This window comes from Exophiala spinifera, assembly GCF_000836115.1.
Source record: "Exophiala spinifera strain CBS 89968 unplaced genomic scaffold supercont1.1, whole genome shotgun sequence".
Lineage (NCBI taxonomy): Eukaryota > Fungi > Ascomycota > Eurotiomycetes > Chaetothyriales > Herpotrichiellaceae > Exophiala > Exophiala spinifera.
Window position 1 is genome coordinate 4,879,553 of NW_015622513.1, and position 16,008 is coordinate 4,895,560.

Here is a 16,008-nt window from a genome sequence, read left to right on the forward strand (position 1 = left end):
ACACACACACACACACACACACACACACACACACACACACACACACACACACGCACGATCAAGGCCGTCTACACACCACAGCCACAGCCACAGCGATGGCGCCTCCCCAGCAGTACCCTCTCCCACCCATCGTCTCGAACCTCGCCGACGTGTACACCTCGTACGTCTACCCTCTCCTACCCGGCCCTCTACAGTCCGTCTCCGCGGGGGTCGCGTCGGTCTTGTCCTCCGGCATCGCCGCCGCGACGAGTGGAGACCTTGTGTCGCTGGCAGCGTTCGTGGTGGTGTTGTACTTGACTCTGAAGATAGCCGACTACGTACGGCGCAGCGTGGTCGCGTGGGTGGTGTTCGTCGTCAAGATCGCCGTGGTCCTGGCGCTGGTCAATGCGGCCTTTTATGTGAATAGCGTGGGCGTGCAAAAGGCGCTCGGGGACGCCGAATGGCTCGTGAATTGGCTCTGGAGCTTTGTCGAGGACAAGGTCTTGAACGGTGCCGGAACTGACAACAAGACGGGTCCGTTTGCGTACTATGGAGGTGGGAGGCAGCAGGTGCCGATTTCACGGGGCAAGAGCAAGTGGACTTAGACTTGCGGAACCTGGCCATTCGGATGCGAACACCATGACGATATCAGGCGCTGGCGGACACCGGAGCTGAGAGAAACAACAACATTGATCATTGAGTGTTGGAACACGCAGCTCAAAAACTGAAGGGTTTTTGGTATATACAATGTGTCCCGAAACCATTACGCCTCCAACGCCAACGCTTGACTTGCAAAAATCCAACAGGCTGGTATGACACGGGTTGGCTTGCTCATTCTTCCTCCCAAGCCGGCTCTTGCATCTCGGCCTCCTTGGGATCTCTGGGCTCTTGTGCCTCGTGGTATTGAATGGCGTCGTCAATGTAACTGAGAATGTCACCGACGCTGTCTTCGTCGTTTACGTCGAGCTGCAAGAAAGAGACCATTGAGAAGTCATCTATCAACCTCGCGACGGCCCGGTTTAATTGCTTGAAGGAACCTCCGGTCATGACTTGATCGATCTCATGTGGGTTGCGGACATCAACAGTGTGTTCGGCGGTCCCCCGACCTGTATCTTCATAGTCCAGCAAATTCGCATCGGGGTCTGTAAATCGCTTCATCTCTTTCTTGGGCACCTGTTCTTTCACCAGGTCCATCTTGGACAGGATGTTGACATGAGGAAGTTCCAGCATGATCATTGCGCTCATTGCGGAGAGGGTGCCGGCGAAAAATTTGGCCTTGTCTACCACAAAAGTCGCTTCTAATAAATATGCGGCACATAGATTGATGTTCAATGGACCCATTCTTGACAAGTATTTGACCAGTTCCGGTAGCAAGGGGATGTGCGTGTAGAGTTCGATCTGGCCGGGGAGGTCGAAGAGAATGAGGTATTCTTCCGAGACGGGATCGAGAGCAGAGGCAAGGAAGTCGAGATTTTGGAGGAGGAATTCGAAGCAGAAGATCAAGCCTCCGTTGGGACCCAAGGACATTTCCTCCATTACATCTTCCAGCGAGATCAGGTCGCGGATGTCGAGGTCGGGCTCGAAGGCGAAGTCGTTGGCGGCGGGGTCGAGGTTGACGTAGAAACATGAGCGGCGGCTGTTTTGGAGATGTTGTATCAGAGCAGTACAGAAGGTCGTCTTGCCTGCCCCGGCAGGACCCATGACAAGGCAGCCAAACTTCGACATGACGGTCAGTTATGTAGAGAACGAGGCGGTTGAAGGCGGATCACAGAAAAGGAAGAATTGCGCTGGCGCAGGCGCAGGGATTGTTTGCGCTGAGACCGGAGCGCATCTGTTTGGGAAAAAAAGAAAACAAGTATTTCCCTGATACGCCGGTTGAAAGAGGGTCTCTTTCAGGTATTGTTGCGAGATTGGTAGATTTGGTTGTTGTTCGTGGAAGTGCCGTGTATGAAGACGGACCAAAAAAAAAGGTTCAATGTCACTGACGATACTGTATGTACTACGGAGCACGGTGAATAAGTAATGCATGACATAAGATATGGGCTAGGGAGGGTACAAGTACTCCGTATGTGTACTTGTACTGGACAAGCTGGGTACCTCTAGACAGGCACGATACACACCTGAGAACGAGTACCTACGAGGTACTCTGCCTTTGAAAATGAGCATCGACACCGGCAGAAGGTACCTACCTATTGGATGGAGGCTTGTAGAAAACTCAGTCACCGTCTCTCCCACGAACTACAGTATCTATCTCGGCCCCCTGAGGACCTGGAAAGGCCCTAGCGACCACCCGGAACGAGAGCAAACGAGTCCCGCATGGCATGAGGTGGAATACGGTGTCCCGATCGCAGGCATGGATGGAAGCATGGGGCCACTCAGATTTTCCATTTGCTGGCCAACTGACTCTCAGCGACTGCCGAACAAACACAAACGGGCTGGTGCCGATAACGACATCGCATCTGGCGTGTTTTTCTCCTCACCCATTCTTTCGCCCCGATTTTTTTTCCTGGGCTTGAGAATCTGTCTTTCTCTCCTTCTCTCTGCCTTCACATATACCGCCAACCTCCCACTCCACCTTCTTTGCTGTCTTTCTCTGACTCCTTGCCCTACTTCTGAAGGCATTCCTCATCGTATCCTCGTCAGATCTCAGAGCAAACGAGACCGCAGATTGTTACTGTTCTGCTGCCCAAGCCTCCTCAAAACTCCGCATTCTTCCCTTCTACCGGCCAATTGTACATACCCCTCCACCTTACGGGCCTCCTACGCTCCTAGATATCTTACCATTCACCATTCTCTAGACCTTCTCAGTCCTTTCCAACACATTCAAAATGGCCGGTGCCGTCAACGGAGTCGACAAGCGCGACACCTTCCTTTTCACCTCCGAATCAGTCGGTGAAGGCCACCCTGACAAGATCGCGTAAGTTCTCGGTGTATTGCGATATGGCCGAACGCCCTCCGCTAACCAGATATGTAGCGATCAGGTCTCAGACGCTATTCTCGATGCCTGCTTGAGAGAAGACCCTTTCTCCAAGGTCGCTTGCGAGACCGCCACCAAGACTGGTGTGTGCCCCCAAACTGCGGAAGCTGCCCTGATTCTGACCCCTACCTAGGCATGATCATGGTCTTTGGAGAGATCACCACCAAAGCCCGCCTTGACTACCAGAAGGTCATCCGTGACGCCATCAAGGACATCGGCTACGATTCGTCTGAAAAGGGCTTTGATTACAAGACATGCAACGTCCTCGTCGCCATCGAACAGCAGTCCCCCGATATCGCTCAAGGTCTACACTATGATGAAGAGTTGGAAAAGCTGGGTGCCGGTGACCAAGGTATCATGTTCGGTTATGCTACCGACGAGACTCCGGAACTTCTGCCTCTGACCGTCATCCTGGCACACAAGCTCAACTCTGCCATGATTGATGCCCGCAAGTCGGGTGAGCTTCCTTGGTTGCGACCAGACACAAAGACCCAAGTCACCGTCGAATATGCCCACGATGGTGGTGCCGTCATTCCCCTGAGAGTGGACACTGTTGTCGTCTCCGCCCAACACTCACCAGACATTACCACGGAAGATCTACGAAAGGAGATCAAGGAGAAGATCATCAAGCGGGTTATTCCTGCCAAGTACCTCGACGACAAGACCGTCTATCACATTCAGCCCTCCGGTCTCTTCATCATTGGTGGTCCTCAAGGTGATGCCGGTCTCACTGGCCGTAAGATCATCGTCGACACCTACGGTGGCTGGGGCGCCCACGGTGGTGGTGCTTTCTCTGGTAAGGATTACAGCAAGGTCGACCGATCAGCCGCCTACCTCGCCCGATGGATCGCCAAGTCCCTCGTCAAGGCCGGACTCGCTCGCCGTGCTCTCGTCCAACTGTCCTATGCCATCGGTATCGCCGAGCCACTGTCCCTGTTTGTCGAGACATACGGAACCAGCAGCAAGAGCAGTGCCGAACTCGTCCAGATCATCCGGGACAACTTCGACCTCCGACCTGGTGTCATTGTCAAGGAGTTGAACCTCACCAACCCTATCTACTGCAAGACGGCCAAGAACGGTCACTTCACCAACCAGAGCTTCACCTGGGAACAACCCAAAGAACTGAAGTTCTAAGTCGGCCCTTGGAGTTCAATCACGTTCGTATTAGCAAGGAGAGAATCACGAACTGGAGTGCAGTGAATAGACGAGGATGTGGTACTTGCGGAGGTGAGGTCCGAGCTTCTAGTTTCAACAGACTCAGAGACGGACCGGACCTTTTCGCTTTCAGGATGCCTTGGTGACTGAAAAGATAGAAGTGGTTGAATGTTGTTTGTGATTTTTTTGCTGGCTTCTTTCAGAAAGATGTCAACCACTTGGAAGAGGTGGGGCGATTTTCAATTTCCTTGCTTTGATTTGAACAAAAGGTGAAAAAAGTTTCTGGGCGTGGGTTTCGTGACGATATTCAACATGTTATGATACCCCCTTGCGCGCAAGATACATTTGACGGTTTGTTTACGATCTGCGATTTGTGGAGTCTTTTGCACTCTGTGGCATTGGGAATGGCGTTCAACTCGCTATGCTAGAATGGAGAACTACGGCCTGAAGGATATTCCTCCATAAGGGGAGACGAATTGATAGGGCCGCGGAGGGATAACAGCGGTAGCGACTTGCCAGGGTAATGGGTGGTCGCCGCAAAGGTTATGAAAGACGGCAGGCAGTATTAGGCCATACTACTGGTAGAACGACAAGTCAGTAAGTAGATGTTTGGATAGACAGATGGCTATGGTGGTGATGATGATGATGATGGTGAATAGCCTGAACGAATAGATTTTGCAAGACACAAAGTCCGAGAATGCCGAATGAGCTTGTTCTTTCTCATTTGAACAATTCCGTGTTCATCATGCTCTCTATCAAGGTACTGATTGTGTCTTGATATTCGCTAACTGAGTTACCACCAGAACCACAACAAAATCAAAATGTCTCGGTAATTACAGTGCAGTGAAATCACCCGGTAGCGTGCCACCGCTCTCTTTTGCAGTGGGGGTCGCTCGCTCATATACATCTAGCTATCTACCTATATAGATAGATAGACCCATGGGTACCAGGCAAATTGGAAACAGTGGAAACAATGGAAACGAAGCTCCTTCGCTTTCGCCCTTTTTTCGCTCTGCTCTGCTTTGCTTTCTTCGCGCATGTTTAACTGACGAGGACATCCAAAACCAAACCAACCCAACCCAACCCTTCTTTTCAACATAATAAAATGGCGACAACAGAGGTCTAAAAAAAAGGGATTTATACAAGGTTTCAAAACCCAATGAATGAGACATGGACATTTCTCTTAAGCTCTCTCTTCTCTCTCCTCTCTTTCCAAAAAACAAAAAAGGGGGTGCCCAAAACCACCCACCCCCATGACTCACCCCAACGCCCATATCGATAGCAAGTCCAAGGCTAGAAGCAGTTCAATGAGCTTCCCTTTCGTTTCTTCGTCTTGCCGTCTTTCCCGACCGTCAGCAACCGCATGCGTTCTTCGAGTTGCGCTCTCGCCGCTTCGGCCTCGCGACGCTTCTTGACTTCTTCTTCGACCGCCTGGACACTCAGGCGCTCCGACCGACGCTCCTTCTTGAGTCCCGCCAGTTCTTCTTCCATCGACCAAGCCTTCTTCTTCCAGATCTCGGCATCGGCGCGGAGCTTGTTCGATTGCGTTTCTAGATCGACCAGTGCCTCCTCGAGAGTGGCCGTCAACTGCTTTTCAGCATGAAGGTGTTTCTCGATGGTGCGCAAACGGTTCTCTTGTTCCTCAATGAGCGCAGAGGATCGCCGGACGTTCTGGGAGTTGGTAGAGACGGCAGTGCCGGACACTGGTGTAACTGGTAGTGTGACCTCTTTTGAAGCGTGACGAGATTGAGGAGGCGACGGATTCGTAGCACCTCCCACTTGGATACCTGGTAAGGTAGGTAAGGGTGGTAGAGGGATGGCCGGTGGAGGCGATGGCAGAGAAGCAATAGACGCTGACTTGCGTAGATTCGAGCTTATCGAATTGGATCGGGGGACGCTGCCGTCGACTGGCGGCGATTGAGGCCGATTTTGTGATTTCATAGTGTTTGTTCGCGAGCCGCTGTCTGAACCACCGTCGTTGATTGATCTTCTCTGGTCGAGATCCTTCTCCAGGCTAGCAATTCTCTGCTGAGCCTCGACCAAAGCCTGATTTCCTTGAGCTTGAATCACAGACACTCTGTTGTGATGCTGCTCGAAGCTGCTCTGCAACTGTTGCTCAAGTTCCTCGATGATGATTGACTTCTTAGCCTTCTCGGCTTTGATAGTGTCCACAGCTGCTTCGGCCTTCTTGATTTGAGCCTCCTTCTCGCGGATTGTTTCCTCGTGGTTAGCAACTTCATTCGCGAGACTGCGGATGGTCTCTTGATAGTTTGCAATCTTAGCGTTCGCATCTGCTAGCGCTTCTTCTAACTCGAGCAAGCCCTGTCTACCGTCAAGTTGACGTTCAAGTTCAGCATTCACATCTTTCAACCGCAGGTTGGCCTCCACAATGTGACACTTTTCATCCACGACATCTTGAATGTGGCTGGCAAGCATATCTGCATTGGTAGGGTGGCCCAATGCGCCTTGAGCCTTTGAAACAAGTTGGTCAATTGTGGTGAGAGCATGTTCAAGATCTTTCTTGTAGGTAGACACAAGCTTTTCATGCTTCTTTGTCATCTCTGCGATCTGATCGTCGTAGCCTGCAAGATGACCCGCATGGGCTAACTTCATCTCCTCAATCTGGCTGTTGTGTGAGTCGTGTAGTGATTTCAGACCTTGTTTGTGTGATTCGAGAGCCGAATCTGCCTCTTTAACTTTCTGCTCAAGCTGTGCAACATGTGTCTTGAGAGAGGCGATCTCACTTCGGTGCGACTTGGCCAGTTCCGTCTGAGCATCAAAGTCTTTGCTCAGTGAGTCATGTAGTTGCTGGAGTTCAGACACCCTCGCAGCATATTCAGTATTCAAGCCTCGCTGTTCTTCGACCTCGTGTTTCAGACTGTCTATGAGTTCTTGATAGTTGTCGCGCTCGTTCTGCATGGCCGCAGCAGTATTGGCGCGTTCAGACGCCACATCACCCTCACCAGAGACTTGCTGAGCTTTGAGAGTTGCTACGCTTGCCATCGCCGCCTCTAGTTCTGACTTTGTCCGAGAATATTTCTTCTGAGACTCTTCGACAGCTTGTTGACTAGCCTCCAGCTTAGATGTCAAGGCCGACAACTGTTCGTTAAGGGACTCAATCTTTCCGTGATCTGGGGATCCAGGAGGGGTGAGGTGGCCATTGGCCTTCTCAGCGTTCAATCTCTGGATTTCCTCCTGCAGGCCTTGCTCGCGTCGGGCGTATCCTTCGTGGAGCGACTTGAGTTCGGTCTCCTTTTGAATGATTTGATCCCTTAGCTGAGAGACCATGTTGAGATCGACGGGCGATCCGGCCTTGATACTCGTTCTTTCTCTCGTGAGCCCCGAAATGATGGTAGACTTGAGTTCCATGTCTTTCTTCACCGTCTTGACTTCGGCCTCGAGTGACTGGATACGTTCTAGGCGCGCTTGGAGTTCGAGAGATGCTGCGGAGAGATGCACTTCGGCGCCTTCCATCCTGTCAGGCCGGTTCTCGAACTCTTCCACAAGCAAAGACCTCAATGAAGTAATCGACCTGAGACCACGATCAATTGCATTGTTACTCTGCGAGGTCATACGTCGCAACATTCCTGGTGTGCTAGGTGATGCTGGTCTAGCTCGCTGGACCTGTGACTTCAGCCGGTCGACCGTTGTCAACGCGTCCTTGTGATCAGCTTGAAGTCGAGTGTACTGCTCGGTGACCTGCTGAATATTCCTTTCATGCTCTTCTAGAAGATTTTGCAATCTCTCAATCTCTTGCGTGGCAACTTCCATTGCCGGAGATGCTTTAGAAACCGGGGTGATATCGGTATCCACTGAGGTTGAAGATTCCCCAGCTAAGGATAACTCCGAGGACAATGACCGCGAGGAGGGTAGTTCGCGCCCATCCTCCACTTCTTGCAGTTGACTCTCGTCTAAAAAACGCGGGCTCGAAGGCGAGTGAACAGGTTCAGCCTGTTCAGAGATTTCACCTTGGCGTTGCTCCTCAAAAGAGTCGTGCATCTGCGCCAATGTTCGAAGTGCCTCCTCGTATTTGGCTGACAGAAGATCCAGTTCGTTGACTGTAGACTCATGTTCAAGGCGGAGATCAAAGAGTTCTTGGCTAACGGCCTCAAACTTTTCAGTGATGAATTTGGATTGAGCAGGACTAGGAAGCGCATCGTTGGTCTGCTCTGCTGTGAGGTGCTCCCTCTGAGCAACAGCAGTCTCGAGCTTTTCGAGGCCTGCGGCGTCACTTTCGGCAACGACGTGGTCGGCAGGATCTCCGATGTGTTCGTCGAGTTCATCCTCTTTCGCGGGTGGCAGTTCAATTGCTTCTGCCACGTTGAGACCTTGCTCATGCTCTTCCTCGATAATCTTGTCCTCTTCAGGGGCTCGCTTACTAGAAAGCTTGGACTTTCCTTCCTTGTCTTGAATATGGTCCAGCTCGTATAACAGATTGTCAAGTTTGCCGAGACTTCGTTGGCGCTCCACAAGATGCTCCAAGCGCTCACTTTCACGTTGCATGATCTCGACGTCTTGGTCTGCTTCGGCAAGTCGTTCTTCCAATGTACAAATATAGTCCTCGGCATTAGTTTCACTTTCTCTGATGCGTGAGATCTCTTTCCGGAGTTCAGAAATGATGGCGTCATTTTTCTCGCTACCGGTGCTTTGATTGTCGAGTCGCGCCTCCAGGTCATGGAGATACTGTTCCGTGTTGGATTCTCGATCCATCATTTTCTGTACGCGAGCATTCAGTTGCTGATTAACTGTTTCAACATAGGCGCATTTTGTCTCTTTCTCCAACAAGCTACTCTCCGTGGTAGCGAGAGACGAACGAGTGGTCGAGAGGTTTGTCTCCAGGCTTTGAATGGTCTTCTCATATTCCATGACCACTTGCTCAATCATTTCTTGATTGGCTTGCGATCGTCGCAATCTGTCAATAGCGCTTTCTCCGGGTAGTGATGTTGCTTGATCATATGTCTCAGTATTCTTGGTCAGCTCGGATATAAGCTTTGCATGTCGTTGGCTCAAAGCACCGTAGCTCTCTTGAACGTCGAGGAGCTGATTTTGCAATTCATTCTCCCGATCATTTGGTCTGTCTCCCCGCTCTGACATGCCTCCAGGTCTTCGATCACCTGACTCTGCACTGCGAATTTGTTGTCTCAAGAAGGCAATTTCGGTGCGTAGGCGTTCGATGATAGCTTGCTTGTCGGCTCCATCATCAACCTGCTGAATCTTCGGCTTGCTCTGGATGTTTCGGGCTCGCTGTGCATATTGTACAGTATTCAGCGTCTCACTAAGATGGAATTCCGCTGGGGTTACACAGGCAATCATGTAAGTGATAGCATTACCACCTAGTGAATCTTGAAGCATTCGAGTCAATTTGGAATCTCTGTATGACACAAATGTTCCAGAGGCTTTGGAGGACAATTGTGAAATGACTTTGCCTAAGCTGGCCAATCCAGCATTGATGGAGATTCCCTCTCTTGCGCGATCGCCGGTGGCTTGTGTGTTTTTCAGTCTTTCGCTACCAGCCAGATCGACGAAATGTAGTTTACTTTCCACTGTCATAGGGGAATCGTGTGAGGGGAAATGGTCACCTGCAATTGAAGCTCGTTTGTCTTTCGTTGAGGTGAATCCTTGTGCTTTGGTTTGACGAAGATTGATGGTGAAGACAGCGTGGGACCGAGAAGATCTCGCATTGATAGCTGTCGCATCGGTTTGTCGAATGGTAGAGCCGTGATTCAGGACACGCATCAACTCTTCCATAGAAGAAACGCGTACGGAGTTGAGGCCTTCCACAAAGATTCGACCACGAGGGTCCTCCCGGATCTGGACGTTGGCTCGTTCTGTGAATGGTGCATCCTCGGGCAGGAGAAGATCCCTAGGCTGCTCGTTATAAATCTCGACATATGTCACAGACATTTCCCAACCCTTGTCCGGAAACGACTTCGAGTTACGCATCACTTGGTTTAAACTTGTGACAGAGTACCTTGTCGGTGACTTTAAGCCGGAGTTGTGGCGGCTGTGTGTAGGCGCTCCATTTAGGTTCTCAAACAGGTGCTGCGCTGCGCGAGGAATGACACCTTCGACCATGTTAGTTTCCAAGTATCAATGAGCATTGTGTCATCATACATACCTTTCATAGAAGGGTCGAACTGTTCATTGGGGCCTGATGTACCCATGGTATAACTCTTTCCAGACCCAGACTGGCCATAGGCTAGGATAGAGACATTGTAGCCTTGTAGGAAGGAGTTCACGCTGTCTTGAAGGTATTCCCAGACTCCTTCCTGATCGGTGTCTCCTCCAAAGACGCGATCAAATATGAACATTTTCCGTCCCTGAGGCGACTCGACTGCAAGGCTGGTATTTGTATTGACTTGCACCATCGACCGCTGAAAACGCTGTGGGATAAGTTCGAAGCCAGGATCGGTAGGGCCCAACGGCGGCCGCACACGAACCACTCCTTGAGGTCAGTATACAGATTCAAGAGGAGGGCATTGTTTACATGTCACGTACCGACTTTGACCGACGTCTTTGCATCTTCATCTGAGGCTCTACTTCCCACATGATTGCTGCTCTGGCTCATGCGACTATTGCTCCGCGGCGGAGGCCGGCCGATCATGCTCTGAGGTCGTTGTTTCTGAGCCGGATCTGGCGAAGGGACTGAGTACATTGACTGCGCACGAACCTGGCGCGCAGCCTCCGGCGACCCTGGCGGGGATGAGATCATGCCGGGCAGCCTCGACTATGTTTTGACTCGAGCGTCCTCGTGTTTGCGCAATCGGTGCTTCCCAACGGCTGTCAAAGTGCACGGGAACGCACGGTTGTCGGTTGCGGACCTCTGAGCATGAAGGTTGACGCGTATGTGGATTCGAGGGAATAGGAGATTTAATGACCGGGGAAAGGGGTCGAAGAGGGCTTGAGGGCGTCAACAGCTGTGGGGGACTCCGAGCGTGATTCAATAATGTATCGTAGGTCTCGACAAGCAGGTCGACCGTGGCGGAGGTGTGTGTTGGTGATCAAGTCGCAGGGACACTGGTCATCTGCTCGGAAAGAAGTGATAGTGATAAGGGAGTGACCAGGGCGCCCCCGGGAAACGTGATGTTTCCGTTGGCAATTAAAAATCCTACTAAACAAAAATGGAGGGCGAAGAGTGTATCCAAGACGGGAGGAAAGGGCAGGAGTGTGATGCCTTGCGGCTAGAAGGATGGCGAGCGGCCTCTACAATTCTTCTCGCGCGTGCGTGTTTGTTCTGTATCTTGGTGTGTCAGGAGTCGAGAAGGGCTTGGGCCGCATGAGGAATAGCTGGGGTTGTGCGGAATACATCGAAGCCTACGACGACTTTCGTTGACCCTGTTTATTACCTTAAGGTACTAACTGGCCCTGACTGGTGCCCTGACGCTGCTGCACCAGATCTTCAGGCCATTGGCAGAATTAATTTCCGGGCTTGCGGCAAATGCTGTGGGTGTGCCTAGGGGACTCTTTGGGGCGGTCTTAGCGGCAGCTCTAGCGGTCCTTCCTAGCTCGGAACCATTCCAGGCACCCAGGAACCGGCAAGCCTAACGGCGCCTCGTTGTCTGCCCAGGCCTGTCGTTGGCTGTCTAGCACGCACCGGCCCTCTATTCCACCAGGCCCGTCGTGCCACTATCCCCGATCTGTATATATCGCCTTGGGGTGTCTACCCAGCCACAGGCCACGGTCTTGTGTTTCAAGCTGCTATGCGTCAGGGGTCGACGAGGCTTATCCCTGTCAACCTCGCTTGACAAACAGTTGCAGGCCCTCACTTTTGCTTCTTCCTTAGACCGGCATGCTGCTCATGGAAAAAATCCATCCGAATGAAGGCATGACCTTCATCCGTTGTTTGGCATTCTTCTGCTTTCCCCCACTTCTATGCCGGATGCAGGTAAACGGAGCCATTTATGTTATTCTATACTAGTCCGCAGGATCCCGCTGTACAGTACACTACAGCTCGTTACCCTGGCTATCCGTTCCTCGAGTGAGCATCACTTGACAATTGATGCTCACTACGGTATGGTGCTGGATTCTGATGAAGCTTTCTGAATGTCTGAGACACGACGGCTCGTTGACTAGGCAGACAGATCGGCACTGGCAGCTTTCAAGAATCATTCAATCGATCTCGATGCGACCAGCAGGACCGCTGCTGCGACTGCAGACCTCGGTGGGACGAGATTTTACCCTTCCACCAGCAAGTCTCATCGTGCATCGTCTCGAAGAGGTCGAGATGCATGCAGGTGAATCCAGGGATGAACCTCCCTCTGTAAAGCCATAATCAGCCAGTCCATCTAACTAATCCTCTGCGACTCTGCACCTCTTGTGCGCCGTTGTGCACGTGGGTAATTCTCCGAGCCGTTTTGATAGTTCGCATGGCATCGGGCGTAAGCTGAATAGACCTCTCAAATTGCATTGCCCTTGAATGCGTTCGTCCTAGAATTGGACTATAGCGCTTGTCTTGCTCTAGTCTCGAGCCTGCATATTCGGGCGTCTCATCACCACAAGGCGTGCGCATGAACTCCATCCTTATCGAAATAATTTGCTCGAAACCATGCGGGGTTGCCCATGGTTGGGAAATCCAACCTCGCTTTGCACTGCTTGCATGCTGCAACAGCTGATCCTGTGATGGACATCGACAGGAATCCCTTGCCACTCTTCTCAGACAAGTGGTGATAGGGTCGGGACGGCGCGGAGTCTAATCGCGTAGGCGAGCAAATCACTTTTCATCCTGAGGTGACACAATACATCACTCTGTGAGTATCGTCTTTGACAAGGGTTGTCAAAAGATGTCTTGTGTTGATATCTTTTCATTCAACCCATGTCAGAAGCGGCCTCCTGGGGATCCTCTTCTTCAACTTCGTCATCGTCATCGCCAGAGCTAGCTTCGGATTCGTCTGCTTGCTGGATTGCCTCGGAGTCTTTCGCATCACCATCAATCCCGTGTTCTTTCATGTAGGCCTCCAGTTCTCTCGCCATCTTCTTGGAGAACCCCGAGGCCTCGACCTCGACATCGAGTCTTCTGATTCCGTCCTGCCCCAGCAGCTTCTTAGCGTCCTTGAAAAATGGCCCTTCTTCTGTGCTGACAAATCCAAACCTCCTCGCAAAAAACCGCTTGACACATTCAACGTCTCTGTCGAAATAGAACTCGGCATTCGGGTGGTCCACACTCACCATCTGTGGGAAATCGATCAACACGGGCACCAACTTGATTTCTCCGCTCTCTTCTTCCTGCTCTTTAATCAAGATGTTGAACTCGTTGAAGTCACCATGTATGAGACCCATCGAGCATAGTCGGACCAACATGTCCATCAGCTCCGCATACAAGCCCGCAGGGTTGGGAACCTTTTCGATCTGCCGCAGTGGAAACCCATCAATGAGGGACATGATCAGCTGATGTCGATTTTGACCTAGTGGCGTCGGTACACTGAGTCCGACTTCGTGCAGCGCCTTGAGGAAGGAGAACTCCTTGACCGCGGCAAGTCGTGACATGTACATCCAGCTGCCAGCACCTCTTTCTTTCTGTGCCTTTGTCCGCGCATAATCTCGCTTGTTACGGACACCCTTTTTAAAACTGACCCGGCCAAGGCGGTGTATCTTGAGCACTCTCTGTTCGCCTTTCTCATCACTGACCACAAAGATGTCACTCTCTTTTCCGACGCCAATTTGATTCCCCACGCCGTAGGCGGTGTTGCTTTTTTGCAGTGCATGGAGTGCGAGATAGTCTAGGCCCCCATATGTGAGTCTGTAACCGTCGTATTTTGCATTCTTGACTTTGGCGATCAAATTGGCCTTGGCCAAGAGTGAGATGCTCCGCTGAACATCGCCAACACTGCCCTTGGATAGATTCGCGATGAGAGAGGTGGGGACTACTTCGTGGTTTCTGCTGCCCGTTTCGACGGCAGTGAGGGTGCGCCAATCGGTAGGGTTGAGATATCGAAGGTTCTTTGTATCGAGCTTCATCTTTTCCAAAGAAGATTGAGCGGATGTCGTCAGGACTTTATAATTGGCATCGTAGCTGAGACTTCACATGCGCAAGGATACAGTGACAAACGGCCCGGCTGAGGCTGCGTTGTGGAACAAAAAAATATTGTGGCAGATCTACGGCTTATCTAATCATCCAAATGACGTCGATCCACGCAAGGTTTATTTACCCTTTGCAACTCTACCTTTGTTGATTTGACCTCATTACGGGTAGTATCCAGAGAACTAAAGTATATGCGTTGTCTCTGACTCAGGATCTCTTCATCACCACGTCTGTTCCAGCACCCAAAAACAAAAAGGAATAAAATATGCGGAGACAAAAGTTAGGAGATTTGAAGGCCTCGCTTCTCCTAATAGTCCTCCTTACTATGACTATTCGTATCGGCTAGACATAGCTCGAGGTTCTAAGGATACAAAAGTGAGCCACGGAAGTCGCCAAAGACACACAGTTCAATCCACTAAGCAGCTGGTTCCCAAGGACAAGCCCCATCTCCACACCCAGTGGCCATCAAGAATAAATATAGGTAGGACGGACATGAGAGTTGGATATCGTCGATAAGGGGCAGTGGAAGGCTCCCGCCGGGAGATTAAAAGGAAGGTGAGAGAGAATAAGAAGGAACGATCGTGAGACGTCCTGAATGCCGGCTCTGCGCTTGAGAGTTGTTTTCACCTGCATTTATACTGCACTCATGCTGTACCGTTAATCCACCCCCGTCATCTGTGGCCTCTCAACTGATACACGGCACATAAGGGCCAGCCTCACGCCCCAGTCGCTCATTTTCGGCCTGGCCCGCTTACTTCAACATCTTTATACTCGTCGTCATCCACCATCGTCATGCCTTCAGAGCATCGAGAAGACGAGCCTGAGCTTCGACAGCCTCATGTCGATGCTGCAAGACCCCCACTAACTCGTTCACCGACTCCACTCCATCCTCCCTCTGACTACTCTCTCCAAACGCCAGGCGGCTCCACTCAGCCACCGTCTTACCACACGGGGGACAATACTCCTCATGAAAACGATGGACAAAGACTAAATGCAGACTAGCAGTCTCAAGGCAGAATGAGCAACTCACCCACCGAGGCGAGAAGAAGCGTGCACCGGTTGAGTGGAAGCCACTCCAATGAGACCGCAGAGGGTCCCTATACATTGGCCTTCAAGTATGCAAACCATTCCAGCTCCTTGACACCATTGGGCTCCTCTGAGCCTCTTTATGTGGCTTCCTACAAGCGGCCTTTCAACTTCTCCAAGCCCGATGTATTGATATCGTTTGCACCAAAAAACTTCCAATTGGCAACCGTCATCTTCCACAGTTTCTCCAGCAAGATCAACCTTGTCTATTCGCACGACAGGATCACCACGTACAAAGCCCGCTTCCCGACCACCAAGATCAAAACCTACCAGTGGACAGTGGGAGAAGGTCCAAAGCGAACGGAGGCCAGCATCGAATGCTTTGACCAAGTGAAGCGCCGGGTGTGTACTATCTCATTGACAGATCACTTCACCAGTGGAAGCATCGAGGTCTGGAAAGATAACATGGAGTGGGATGAGTTTGATCACATGATCGTGTCTGCAATCGCGCAGATAGAATGGTTGAAACGAAGACTCGAAACACCTAAAGGAGCACTGTATGGAGCGGCTGCAAGTTTGGGGACGGGTGGTGGATCTACGGCTGCGACTTGAACTTGTCGTCCAGATGTCAATTGAATTGATTCGCTTTTGACATACAGCCTCTGACAAGGACAACCTAGGACTGCGCAAGAGCAGCCTTTCGCAGAAGGAGAGGAGGGAATGGAACCTGCCACGGTCGTAGAGAAAGACAAGAGAATATTGTTTTTGTATCAATAGCTTACCATCCACTGAGGACGTCCCTATGCAACCTAAGATAGCGAACAATTTTTCGATAATCTAAATGCATTGACAA

General features: G+C 51.2%; 6 protein-coding genes across 6 annotated transcripts; 3 read left to right on the forward strand and 3 right to left on the reverse strand.

Annotated features, from left to right (window-relative positions):
- Positions 1 to 95: 95 nt before the first annotated feature.
- On the forward strand, positions 96 to 584 carry PV08_01811 (uncharacterized protein; the record flags this gene model as incomplete). The annotated part of the gene is made up of 1 exon (XM_016376171.1): positions 96 to 584. The coding sequence occupies one exon, from the start codon at positions 96 to 98 to the stop codon at positions 582 to 584; it is 489 nt and encodes a 162-aa protein (XP_016241447.1).
- Positions 585 to 810: 226 nt separating this feature from the next.
- Positions 811 to 1,704, reverse strand: PV08_01812 (uncharacterized protein; the record flags this gene model as incomplete). Its single annotated transcript, XM_016376172.1, has 1 exon — positions 811 to 1,704. The coding sequence occupies one exon, from the start codon at positions 1,702 to 1,704 to the stop codon at positions 811 to 813; it is 894 nt and encodes a 297-aa protein (XP_016241448.1).
- A 1,103-nt stretch (positions 1,705 to 2,807) lies between these two features.
- PV08_01813 (S-adenosylmethionine synthase) lies at positions 2,808 to 4,090 on the forward strand (the record flags this gene model as incomplete). The annotated part of the gene is made up of 3 exons (XM_016376173.1): positions 2,808 to 2,896; positions 2,954 to 3,039; positions 3,090 to 4,090. 3 exons carry the CDS (start codon positions 2,808 to 2,810, stop codon positions 4,088 to 4,090), a joined length of 1,176 nt encoding a protein of 391 aa, XP_016241449.1.
- Positions 4,091 to 5,404: 1,314 nt separating this feature from the next.
- Positions 5,405 to 10,823, reverse strand: PV08_01814 (uncharacterized protein; the record flags this gene model as incomplete). Its single annotated transcript, XM_016376174.1, has 3 exons — positions 5,405 to 10,176; positions 10,230 to 10,553; positions 10,610 to 10,823. 3 exons carry the CDS (start codon positions 10,821 to 10,823, stop codon positions 5,405 to 5,407), a joined length of 5,310 nt encoding a protein of 1,769 aa, XP_016241450.1.
- A 2,093-nt stretch (positions 10,824 to 12,916) lies between these two features.
- PV08_01815 (uncharacterized protein) lies at positions 12,917 to 14,065 on the reverse strand (the record flags this gene model as incomplete). The annotated part of the gene is made up of 1 exon (XM_016376175.1): positions 12,917 to 14,065. One exon carries the CDS (start codon positions 14,063 to 14,065, stop codon positions 12,917 to 12,919), a length of 1,149 nt encoding a protein of 382 aa, XP_016241451.1.
- Positions 14,066 to 15,146: 1,081 nt separating this feature from the next.
- On the forward strand, positions 15,147 to 15,767 carry PV08_01816 (uncharacterized protein; the record flags this gene model as incomplete). The annotated part of the gene is made up of 1 exon (XM_016376176.1): positions 15,147 to 15,767. One exon carries the CDS (start codon positions 15,147 to 15,149, stop codon positions 15,765 to 15,767), a length of 621 nt encoding a protein of 206 aa, XP_016241452.1.
- Positions 15,768 to 16,008: the final 241 nt, after the last annotated feature.